The 12,462-nt window shown below is 36.0% G+C and overlaps 1 protein-coding gene across 4 annotated transcripts in view; it reads left to right on the top strand.

Annotated features, from left to right (window-relative positions):
* WNK3 (WNK lysine deficient protein kinase 3) overlaps window positions 1–12,462 on the top strand; it is a 176,006-nt gene that overhangs the window by 23,180 nt on the left and 140,364 nt on the right. For all 4 annotated transcript variants that reach the window (XM_053202356.1, XM_053202358.1, XM_053202355.1 and 1 more), the window contains exon 2: window positions 652–1,307. In XM_053202356.1, coding sequence (XP_053058331.1) covers window positions 771–1,307 — 537 coding nt within the window. In that variant the 5' untranslated portion in view covers window positions 652–770. The remainder of the gene's footprint in view (window positions 1–651; window positions 1,308–12,462) is intronic.

The raw sequence follows: 12,462 nt of genomic DNA, 5'->3' as shown, positions 1-12,462 counted from the left end.
TTCCACTTATATGAAATACCTAGAATAAGCAAGTTCATAGGGACATAAAGGAGAATAGAGATTACCAGAGGCTGGGAGGATGAGCAGTTTTAATGGATATAGAATTTCAGTTTGCAATGATGAAAAAGTTCTAGAAATAGATACTGGTAATGGTTGTACACTGTTGTGAATGTACTTAATGCCACTGAATTGTACACTTAAAAATGGCTAAATGGTAAATTTGATATTAACCATATTTTACCACAATAAAAAATACTACTATTGGATTAATTTCAGAATTTTAGATAAAAACCACTTACTGAGAAATTATGTGCTTATTTTACTTATTGTGTGTTACCTTGTAGCTAAAGGTTTGGATACTTGTTTTAAATATGATTGATTGATAGATGGTGCTGAGAACTAAGTTCCTAACCAACATTCATGCAGTATGAAGACTTATTGAGCTATATGCCAAGTAGTCTGCTAGGCATTGAGGACTACAGTGGTAAACAAGATAAGACACAGTCCCTGGAGTGTGCTGGTTGCTAAGATTGGACAGAAAAAGAACAAACTTCTTATTAAGAAAAAAGGGATTAAACAATCAGGTGACTTGTTTTCTCCTTAATGATTTCCTTTGTGGGGTGATTTTAAAATATCCTTCCCCCCCTTCAGGTTGCTATGGAAACATAATGACCACATAAGCGGAAGTCCTTTCTGATAATCCTGATACCTGAGATGTAACTGGACTAAAGAGTGGAACAGGAAAAATTTTAGTGCTAACCTCAATTACAATGGCTACTGATTCAGGAGAGCCAGCTAGCACAGAAGATTCTGAGAAACCTGATGGAGTTTCATTGGAAGACAGAGCTCCTCAGGTTGCAGCAACTTTGACAGTGGAAGCTAGACTAAAAGAAAAAAACAGTACTTTCTCTGCTACTGGGGAAACTACAGAAAGGAAGAGGTTCTTCCGAAAGAGTGTTGAGATGATGGAAGATGATAAAGTTGCTGAATCTTCCTCCAAAGATGAGAGAATGAAGACTGCAACAAATATTCCAAGAGTAGAAAAGCTTCCTACAAATGTGCTGGGAGGTGGACAAGAAGTTAAATATGAACAGTGTTCAAAGGCAACTTCAGAGTCCTCAAAAGATTGTTTGAAGGAGAAAAATGAAAAGGAAATGGAAGAAGAAGCAGAAATGAAGGCTGTAGCTACTTCTCCTAGTGGCAGGTTCCTGAAATTTGACATTGAGCTGGGAAGAGGAGCATTTAAAACAGTATATAAAGGATTGGACACTGAAACATGGGTTGAGGTTGCTTGGTGTGAGCTGCAGGTGGGTATATAATCTTTTTGGTTTTAATAAATTCCAGTTTTAGCAGGCCTGGCCTTCTGAATGATCCAGGATTAATATGTATCATGGATTAAAAAAAAATTGAAAGGCTTGTTCCCCACCTCCCTGAAATGATGCTCTTTCCCTAGATCCTCTTAGGAGCTCCTGGAAGCCTTTTTTCCTCTTGGTCTTTTCCCTTCTGTTGTTTTCCCTTCTGTTTTAAAGGGGGGAAAAGCCTATCAATGCCTTCTTTGGGAAAATGTTCTTAATTTATTAACCTTGGGAAATTTCCCCCAAACTCTTGAGGTCTCATTTTGAAAACTTTTAGTAAATGTATGCCTTATAAGTTAGTTGATTGTTATACTAAATATTTAGGAGTGTGATATGTCAAGGATATATTTAATGCAATTCCTACCTTTTCTCTTTTTATTTCAACAAATTTTTAGGGGTTCATATGGTGTTTTTCAGAACAATGTTATGCTTGATTCTTTGAGGGCTTCTATTAATATAAACTTGCTCAATACCTTTAAATTTACCTCAAAGAGGATCTCTGGAAGGAATAATAACCAGAACCTACTGAGGTTAGTCAACTGGAATGTGTTTAGAAAGGAGAAATGAGAACAACAGAATAGTTGAATTACCTAGATATTTGGTTCCATAATAAATGTTTGTGAGGTACTTTTAACTAATGAAGTGCTAGAAGGGGTTATAATAAGAATAGTTTCAGAGAGATGTAGTTCAAATATAAGGAAAACCTTTGTGACCTCAGTCAGCCCATGGGAAATGTCAGTGTTCACATGAGATGCTTAAAATTAAGATTGAATAAAGCAAGTTGCTAAGTACAGGTTTTTGTTTTTTAAATTCCAGTGGTTTCTGTGCATGTGGATGTGTACATATGTGTTGTGATCTCACCCATTCTGAATTTGCTGTAGGTTACCATTTCCTAACTTTACTGTCTGTCAGAATTAGTGTTTGCTTTATATGCAGATTCCAGAGCATGGTGTCAGAGATTCAGATTCAGTAAGTCTGGGATGGGATGCAAGACTTCAATTTTAACAAGCTTACAAAGTGTTTTGAATGTAGGAAGTCCCTTGACTCTAGGGTGTAAGTTACCTAGCAGTCAAGCCATTCTAGTAGTTCTTCAAAGGTGGGTGCATGTGTGGGTTTGCTTGGCTTTCTTCTCACCCCCTTGTACCCCTTTCAGAATTTTATAAGGTCTGTGACACAGTGGAAATATTAAGTAATATGAGAAAATAAATATCAAAATCACCTGAAATTCCAGTATTTTGAGGATGCTTTACACAGTATAGATATTTCTGGACTCTTTTTTTTTTATTTTTTGCAAAAATGTATAATATATGACTATTTTTTCCCCAAACAGTAGGATCTTTAAGGTTTTACAAAACCTTTTCTTTTTACTTATGATGAACATCTTTTCATTACCAGCAATTGTGAGTTTACATCATTATTTTTTAAAAAGTTTTATTTGTCAGAGAAAGAATGCACATGCATGGGGGGAGGGGCAGAGAGAGAGGGGCAGAGAATCCCAAGCGTGTTCCAGTGCTGTCAGCGTGGAGCCTGATGCGGGACTTGAACCCACGAACCATGAGATCATGACCTGAGCCTAAATCAAGAGTCGGACACTCAACTGGAAAAGCCACCCAGGTGCCCCATACATCATTATTTTTAATAGTCACCCTTTATAAGTTATTTAATCAGTAATCTGTTGTTGGACCTCTAGAATTTTCTCCAGTTTTTCACTATTATAACCACAGTTGTGATCAACATACTTGTATATATAATGAAAATATGTACATTTTAATTTCATTTCTGCATTGTGACATTGGTAACATTGATCTTTGAGTGATACTCTGTAAATGGAGGAAATAATTTCCATTCACTTGTTAGTAGAATACATAGTAAAGATATGTTAAGTATTTTGCAAATTGTATACTCTAGCTATGTTAAAGGATGTTTAGGTAAAACTTAAAATACTCTAGTGACAGGGACTGCTTAGGGGAGTGCCTTCTATCATTCACCTGTGGAAAGACTAAGAGAGTCCATAAGGTCTTACTACTCAAAACGTGGTCCCTGGAGCAGCAGCGTGGACATCATCTGGGAGTTTGTTTGAACTGCAGGTTCCTAGGTCTCAGACCTACTGAATCAGAATCTGCTTCTTAGTGGCATCTGCAAGGTGATTGGTATGTATAGTAGTGTTTGAAAAGCACTGAAATAAGGGACCAGTCCAAGAGCTAGCTGAATCAGAGGAGGAATTCCTTTAATACACCAACTTGAGCTTTGTATTGTATCATACATACTGATTCCTGATATTTGCTGCAGACTTTCCAAATCAAAATCTCTAAGAGATGGGCCTGTGAGACTTATTTTTTGAAAGTTCCCCAGTTGATTGGATACATAGCCAGATTTGGGAATCTCTCCTGTGGAGCAAATGTAAATATATAAAATACATTTTTTAATGATTATTTTTGAGAGAGAGAGAGAGAGAGAGAAAGCATGTGTGCACATGTGTATGTGAGTTGGGGGAGGGGCAGAGAGAGGCAGGGACAGAGGATCTAAAGCAGGCTCTGTGTTGATAGCAGAGAGCCCAACGCAGGGCGTGAACCCACAAACTGCAAGATCATGACCTGAGCCAAACAAAGTCAGATGATTAACCAACTGAGCTACCCAAGTGCCCCTAAAATACATTTTAATTTACACCAAGAACAATTGCAATTTTGTATTCTGAAAGGAATGTCAGAATTAGTGGACTTAATTGGTAGTTTTTAGACATCACTTCATTTTCTGCTTATTTGGAATTAATAAAAACTAACTTATGAGTACTATGCAGTTTTTAATGTAGAATTTCTCATTTTTTTCCAGTTTTCTTTATATTATAATTAAACAGTTTTATAGAAAAACATCCCATTGAATAGTTTAAGTGTTTAAAGTATTCCAAATTCTTTTCCAACCTTTGTTTATATATATGTGTGTGTGTAGTATATAAAGTATTTCCATACTTTTGTTATCAATTTGATATGTATTTTTTGCTAACATCATTAAAATATTTATATTTTATTGCATTCATACCACCTGTTGCTTAAATCTTCTTCCCTGAAATTAGGCAGTTCTTTTTTTGTTTGTTTAATTTTTTGCATGTTTGATTTGAAAATCACAGCTTAACAAAATCTTTTTATACCTTTTTCTCTTGATGGCATTTCCCCCCACTGTGGATATTTGAGCCTTATGTAACAGTTGCTAAAAGCACCAAATCCATTTGTTTAGAATACATTGACCTTATGGCAGTGCAAAGAACCAGAAAAGATAGATTTTACTGCTGATATTTGACTTTGAGGATGTTAAAAATAAACCCTTTGAAGACATAGGTCAGATTTAGGATTTGGCCATAAACATCTGCATTTTAACAGTTTGTCATAGTTTATGGTTTTGGTAACTTGATTTATACATCAGTGGAAAGGCTGACCTATTGTTCTTTGTGAAGAACTTGGTAAATTCTGATAAATTGGTAATTTACTGTGAGTGAGGCTATCAGTCATAAGTGCTGTTAGGAAGACTGTTTATTTTAGTTCATGATGTTGAAAGACCTGGTCAGATGCTACTGAAAGGCCTGTTTAGTTACTCTTAGAAGGAGTCAGTCACAAGAATTTGTAGTATTTTCCTCTTCTAACAACTTGAGAATCAACAGCACTCCCCTTTTACACGTGGAAACATAACCAGCTTTTTCTTTACTATAATTTGGAAAAACACGTCCACTAGTGTATTTGTCATTTGTTTTATTGATGGAACTGAGTTTGCACATAATGGGGCTATTTTCCAAATGGAGGGACATTTTTTTATTTGACTTTCTAAAATGTATTTGACTGTTCTTGTAATAAGCTTCACTGTAGGGTCACATATGTGATTGTGTGCTTCTCAGGGTAATTAAATGGGCCTCCTTTTCTATTTTAACCTAAAAAAATTTTAAATTTTAATCCCAATATGGTTAACATACAGTGTTATGTTAGTTTCAGGTATATAATTCCATACATCACCCAGTGCTCATCAGGACAAGTGCACTCCTAAATCCCTCTCATCTATTTAACTCATCCCCCTACCCACCTCCCATCTGGTAATAACCATCAGTTTGTTTTGTATAGTTAGTGTCTGTTTCTTGATTTTCCTCTCACCACTCTCTTCTTTTTTTCCCTTTGCTTGTTTGTTTTGTTTTCTTAAATCTGACACTATGAGTGAAATCATATAGTATTTGTCTTTCTCGGAGTTATTTCACTTAGCATTATACTCTCTATCTCCTAATGGGCCTCTTTTAAGTAGCATCTAACAAATAGAGCACTAACAAGTCTACCTATAGTCTCTGAGCTGAACCAAAAATGGCACTGAAAAGAAAGATTTTTTTAAATATGAAATTTGTTGTCAAATTGGTTTAAGATAGATTTTTAAAAAAAGACACAGTTGACTGTAGCAAGTTGACCTGTTAAGTGAGCATTCTAATGCTCTTTCATTATAGTAGTGAATGTATTCAGAGCAGTGCAATGGAAGTAGCAGTTTAAAAATCCGTATTTCTACACCCATCAAAATTGTGGGGAAACTTGTTTCCATTTTATTTTCATTTATCATCTAAAAGCACTTTGGGGAAAAGTGTATTTTTCAATACCAGCCCAACATTTAATTGTAAAATTAGAATTAGATAATAATATGAAAACAGCTGAACTTCCAAAAAAATAAAGAATAAAAAAATAAATGCTATAATTTCTATTTTTGAATAAATATTGTAGTCCCAAAGTATTCACTCTGGGATACTTTTGCTCTCAAAATATTTTGTTTTGGCTCTCTTGGAAATGTTTCCAGATTCTGTTTGAGCCACACACAAAAATGCTCCATTACGTATATAACATACCCAAAATAGTGTTACTCAGTTTGATTCCCTCACTCTCTTCTGACCTAGCTCTCAAAGTGTAATATTCTCATGGATAAAGAAGATTACATTGAAGGGAGGAAGGATAAAGCTTGTTGCTTAAATATATATGTGCTTGTCTTTTTGTTTAAAAACTAGTCATGTAACTTTATCAAGTATAAACCAAAGGCAGGTATTTTCATAAAATGACAAAGTGTGAGAGTAGAAGGAGACAGACTTGGTTTGGGAAATAACATTTATTTTCCCAGTTAGTTCAGAGTTAGTTTTGAGCTAACTATCTGTTTGATAGATAAAATAAATTGATACATCTAGTAGTCTGAATAATTGCACTACAAAGATGTCCATGTCCTAATCCCTGGAATTTATGAATATTTTACCTTAAATTGCAAACAGGAGTTTATAGATGCAATTAAAGATTTTGTGGTGGGTAGATCATCCTACATTATCTGGGTGGGCCAAAGGAAATCACAAAGATCCTTAGAGGGGAAGGATTGTCATAGTCCAAAGGAGCTCTGACAATGGAAGCAGAGGTTGGAGTGAGGCAATTGATGGCAGTGGGCAATGAACCAAGGAATGTGGGCAACCTTTAAAAGCTAGAAAAGACAAGGAAACATTCTTCCTTAGAGCATGCAGAAGGAACACATCCTTGCCAATTACCTTGATTTCAGTCCAGTGAGACTCATTTTGGACATCTGATCTCCGTAAGTGGAAGGTAATAAATTTGTGTTGTTTTAAACCACTAAATTTGTGGCAATTTATTAAAACCAAAATAAGAAATGAATACAATACACACAGCTGCCATTCATTCATTTGTTCATTCATTCAACAAATATTCAGTTCTACAATGTGTCAGAACTGTGCTAAGTGCTAGGGTCATACTGGGGAGAAAAAGCAGACACAGGCCCTATTTTCATAAAACTTACAGTAGACAGAATTTATACTCAGTAATAAGAAATCTTGGAAATTGGAATTAGTGAAAAGATCAAAGGTCTGTTAAATATAGGTTTGTTTGAAGGAAATGGTAGGGTTGGGAGCAACAGGGATACCATTCCTTTACTACTTAGTTTTCTTTTTTTAACTTTTTATTTTGAGATAATTTGCTACTAACTGAAGAATGTGAAAGATAGCATAGAAAGTTCCTGTATGCCCTTCACTCACTTTCCCCTTATGTTAATATCTTAACCAGAGAAAATTGATCAAAACTTAAGAAATTAAAATTAGTATAGTACTATTGACTGAAGTACAGAATTTATTTGGATTTTGCCAGTTTTCCCACTGATGTGCTTTATCAATGTGGTGATCGATTTAGGGTCCCACATTGCATTTAGGTGCTACATCCTCTTAGTCTCTTCCAGTCTGTGACAGTTCTTCAGTCATGTTTTTTATGATCTTAAACTTAAAAAAATTTTTAATGTTTATTTATTTTTGAGAGAGAGAGAGAGGGCCAGAAAGAGGGAGATAGAGGATCTGAAGCAGGCTTTACAATGTGAGCACAGATCCCAACACGGGGCTTGAACTAATTGTGAGATCATGACCTGAGCTGAAGTTAAGAGTCAGTCGCTTAACCCGCTGAGCCACCCAGGTGCCCTTGATCATGAACTTTTAGAGTATGGCTCAGTTTTTTTATAGAATGTCTCTTCATTGGGGTTTGTCATGTTTTCTCATTATTAGATTTAGGTTATGAATTTTGAGAAGAATACCAGAGAGGTGATACAACCTTCTCAGTGCATCATAGCAGAGGGTACATGATGTTGGTGTGGATTACTGGTAATGATAACCTGATCACTTGGTTAAGGTGGTTTCTAATAGATTTTCTGTACTGTAAAATTAATAAATTTCCCTTTGTAGATTAATACATACCTTGCGAGGAGATACTTTGAGACTATGCAAGTATCTGTTTCTCCTTAAACTTTGTCCAATTGTTTTGGCAACAATTGGTGTATATCTTGCCTGTAATAAGTATTACTGTGGTATTCTAATGGTGATTTTCTACTTGCCACATTCCTTCCACAGTTATTAATTGGAATTAACTCTTAGTTTTATGTGGTTTCTTCCTAAGTATGACCGTTAAGTTTCTAAAAACCCAACAATTGGGGAATTTGTCATTGAGGAACTTTAGTATATTTTAAATTATTAATAATGACATCATACACTTTCCATTTTTCAAAATTAATGTTAATTGTGCACTGTATAAGTACCTGGATAGGTACTTAATTTGAATATTTTATTTAGTCTTTGCAATAGTTCTATGCGATAGAGATGATTAGTTTTCAGATGGTAGAACTGAGGTTTAGGTACATTCAGTAACTTGCCCAAAGGGGTAGAACAGTCATTTGTATTCATCAGTGGTATATAAGAAACATTTATATAGATGATTTCCCTCTCATCTTTTGTTTTAATCATTTTAGAACAATTTCTTAAATGGACCCTGTTTAAGGTTCTTCAAATTAAACTACTAAGGCTCAATGGATACTTAATAGTGTCGTTTAAGGACACACCCTGGCTTGGGGCCTCTGAGGAACAGTTTAATGGCTGGGTTGCCTTGGTTCAGTGTCTGGCCCTCGTCTTTTGTCTGTGTCCAGAGATGCTTAGACATGTTGGGGAGACTAACTTGCACTAATTCAAAAGCCTAAATCTAGGACACAAGTTTATTAATTTAGAATGAAGAATACAGTTGGTAGGTCAAATGTTCTGTTTGGTCTGTGGGCTAGATACAGGGGACACTAAATTATAATGAGAAAGTGGCTTGGCAAGAATAGAGTCAGAACAAAGGAACTAGATGTTCCTGTGTGTGTTCTTCTGCCACGACCATAGACCAAGTAAATGAACTGTATGCTCAGGTCCTGTCTGAATGAGGACATCCTCTTTGTTCAACAGTACTGGTAGACAAGTGAACCTGGTTCTGTATTTGGTTCATTCACCTTCCCATGCGCTATCTTGACTACCATGGATGAGCACTATTTTTAAAGGAATTGATACTGTTGCTAAGAGCTTTAACATGCTAATTAATGGCCAGACTCTGACTGTTACATGCTGATTTTTTTATTAGTACTTTGATGTTACCATTTACAGATTATTGTTATCTTTTAGTTCTGAGACTCTATACCATCTCTCCAAGGAAAGTGGTTTGTGAATGAGGTATCTGAAATCGTTGCTGTGAATACTGTTGATGAGAGGCAAAGCAATGAACTAGAAAGTGCTCAGGATTCAGAATATGGCAGACCTGGGTTCCATTGTTGTCTGTGCCAGTTGGGTACCTTGGGCAAGATAAACAACTTAACAATTTGGAAACTTAGCTTTTTACTTTTCAAAAAAGAATTAGAATTAATATTTCTGATATGCAAAGGACGATGAATAACATGATGGAAACTGGGTATCTACTGCTCAGCTTGAGAAAAAAAATGTTGAGGATCAGAGATAATTATTATAAAACATGTGGTACGTGTTTGAGTGTTCAGTAAATGATAGTGATAAAATACTGAGCGACCTCATATTTATCCAGAATATTTATTGATAGACTGCTTTGTAAGTTAAACACCATTTTGAAGCCTTCATTGAACTTGTTATAATACTTGAACAAGTTATAATACAGCTTTTATAACATTGTTGATGATTTCTTCCTTCACATTTGCAGAAACAGAGCCACATAGCCTCTGACCTGGTTATGTAGTTCATTGTTGATGTTTGCATTAAGAGACATAGCTGATAAGGCCATAGTTGACCTTTTGGAAATGAAATACTTCTTTGTTTTGTTGTTTTTATTTTTTAATAGTTTTTATTTAAATTCCAGTTAGTTAACATACAAAAAGAAGAAGAAAAACCAGTATTGCACTGTATGTTAACTAACTAAAGTTTAAGTAAAACAAAGAGGGGCGCCTGTGTGGCTCAGTTGGTTAAACATTCAACTCTTGGTTTCGGCTCAGGTCATGATCTTATGGTTGTTGGAATAGAGCCCCACACAGCATGGAGCCTGTTTGAGATTTTCTCTCTCTCTCTCTCTCTCTCTCTCTCTCTCTCTCTCTCTCTCGATGCCCCCCCCCCCGCTTCCCTGCTCATGCATGCTCTCTCTCTCAAATAAAAAAAAGAAAAGAAAAAGAAAAATCAGTTAACATACAGTGTAATATTAGTTTCAGGTGTACAGTATAGTGATTCATCAATTCCATACAACATCTGGTGCTCATCATAAGTGCACTCCTTAATTCCCATCATCTACTTCAGCCATTCCCCACATACCTTCCCTCTGGTAGCTATCAGTTCTCCATAGTCAGGAGTCTGTTTCTTGATTTGCCTTTCTGTCTCTTCTTTTCCCTTTGTTCGTTTGTTTTGTATCTTAAATTCCACATATGAGTGAAATCATATAGTATTTGTCTTTCGCTGGCCGACTTATTTCACTTAGCATTATACTCTCTAGCTCCATCCATGTCATTGCAAATGGCAAAATACCTTTCTTTTTAATGGCTGAATTATATTCCATTATATGTAGTGTGTGTGTGTGTGTGTGTGTGTGTGTGTACAGCCCACATTGACGAATGGATAAAGAAGATGCCATGTATATATATGTGTGTGTGTGTGTGTGTACAGCCCACATTGACGAATGGATAAAGAAGATGCCATGTATATATATGTGTGTGTGTGTGTGTGTATACATATCCATTAGTTGATGGACACTTGGGCTGTTTCCATAACTTGGCTACTGTAGATGCCACTGTAAACATCAGGGTGCATGTATCCCTTTGAATTAGTATATTTGTATCCTTTGGGTAAATGCCTAGTAGTGCAATTAGTGGGTCGTAGGGTAGTTCTATTTTTAACTTTTTGAGGAACCTCCACACTGTTTGCTGCAGTGGCTGCAGCAGTTTGCATTCCCACCAACAGTGCAAGAGAGTTCTCCTTTCTGCACATCCTCACCAACACCTGTTATTGACTTTGTTGTTGATTTTAGCCATTCTGACAAGTGGGAGGTGATATCTCATTGTAGTTTTGATTTGAATTTCCCTGACCGTCAGTGATGTTGAACATCTTTTCACATGTCTGTTGGCCATCTGTATGTCTTCTTTAGAATGAAATGCTTCTTATCTTGAATAAATACATATGCATGTTAGTCATGTTGGTACTATGCCTTATCTCAGGAAAGATTTTGTATATGTTGTTAGCATTCCATATATTATGATAGATTAAGTGCTTAGTTAACATTCACAAAAAGATAGTATTTCTTTTTTTAAAATTTTTTTAAAGTTTATTTTGAGAGAGAGTACAAATTGGAGAGGGGCAGAGAGAAATGGAGAGAGAGTCCCAAGCAGGCTCTTCACTGCCATTGCAGAGCCTGATGGCGGGGCTCGAACCCACGAAACTGTGATGTCATGACCTGAGCTGAAATGAAGAGCTGGACACTCAACTGACTGAGCCACACAGGCACTCCCAAGACAGTATTTCTTTTTAAAGTAGTGTGGAGTAGTTGAAGTCAATTTGGTAAATTTGTATTTGACTTCTTTTATTATTATTATTATTATTTTTTAATGTTTATCTTTGAGAGAGAGACAGAGAGCAAGCAGGGGAGGGGCAGAGAAAGAGGGAGACACAGAATCTGAAGCAGGCTCCAGGCTCTGAGCTGTCAGCCCAGACCCCAACACGGGGCTCAAACTTACAAACTATGAGATCATGACCTGAGCTGAAGTTGGACGTTTAACCGGCTGAGCCACCCAGGTGCTCCATGTATTTGACTTCTATTATATCCAGTTATATAATTTAATAATATTGAAAAATTGGTACTTGATACTTTTTTGGTCACCTTACCTAGAGACAGTAAGATTTAGGGATCATTTTTATATAATTTTCCTGACTTCTGTATCAACTCCATTAGCTATCACTGCTTTCTGATTTGCCTTTTGTGTTTCATCATTTCTTTTTTTGTATAAGAACTCTCGTTGGTGATGTGTGAAAGTTACCGTATTAAAGTGGTTATCATAATACAGTATTGTGTGTGTGTGTCAGTGTGTGTTTAAAGGAAGATTACTGTAGTAGCTGAAAGCTGTTCTCTGGATTTGGTGCTAGTTTGGCAGGTTTACTTTCCACTCACTGAATTATAAGTGGACCTTGGAAGATCTTGGCTATACCTTTTCAGTGGACTTTACCTCCAGCAATACATCTGGGACAGCAGTTGTAATTTTGTAAAGTTCTTTACTCTTAATGCTGACTACTTTTGATTCCTAAGATCAGAGGATAAGATGG

Source organism: Acinonyx jubatus, chromosome X, assembly GCF_027475565.1.
Source record: "Acinonyx jubatus isolate Ajub_Pintada_27869175 chromosome X, VMU_Ajub_asm_v1.0, whole genome shotgun sequence".
In the NCBI taxonomy this organism is placed as follows: domain Eukaryota; kingdom Metazoa; phylum Chordata; class Mammalia; order Carnivora; family Felidae; genus Acinonyx; species Acinonyx jubatus.
Note: the sequence above shows the minus strand (reverse complement) of the source record. Positions and strands in the feature narration are given on the sequence as shown.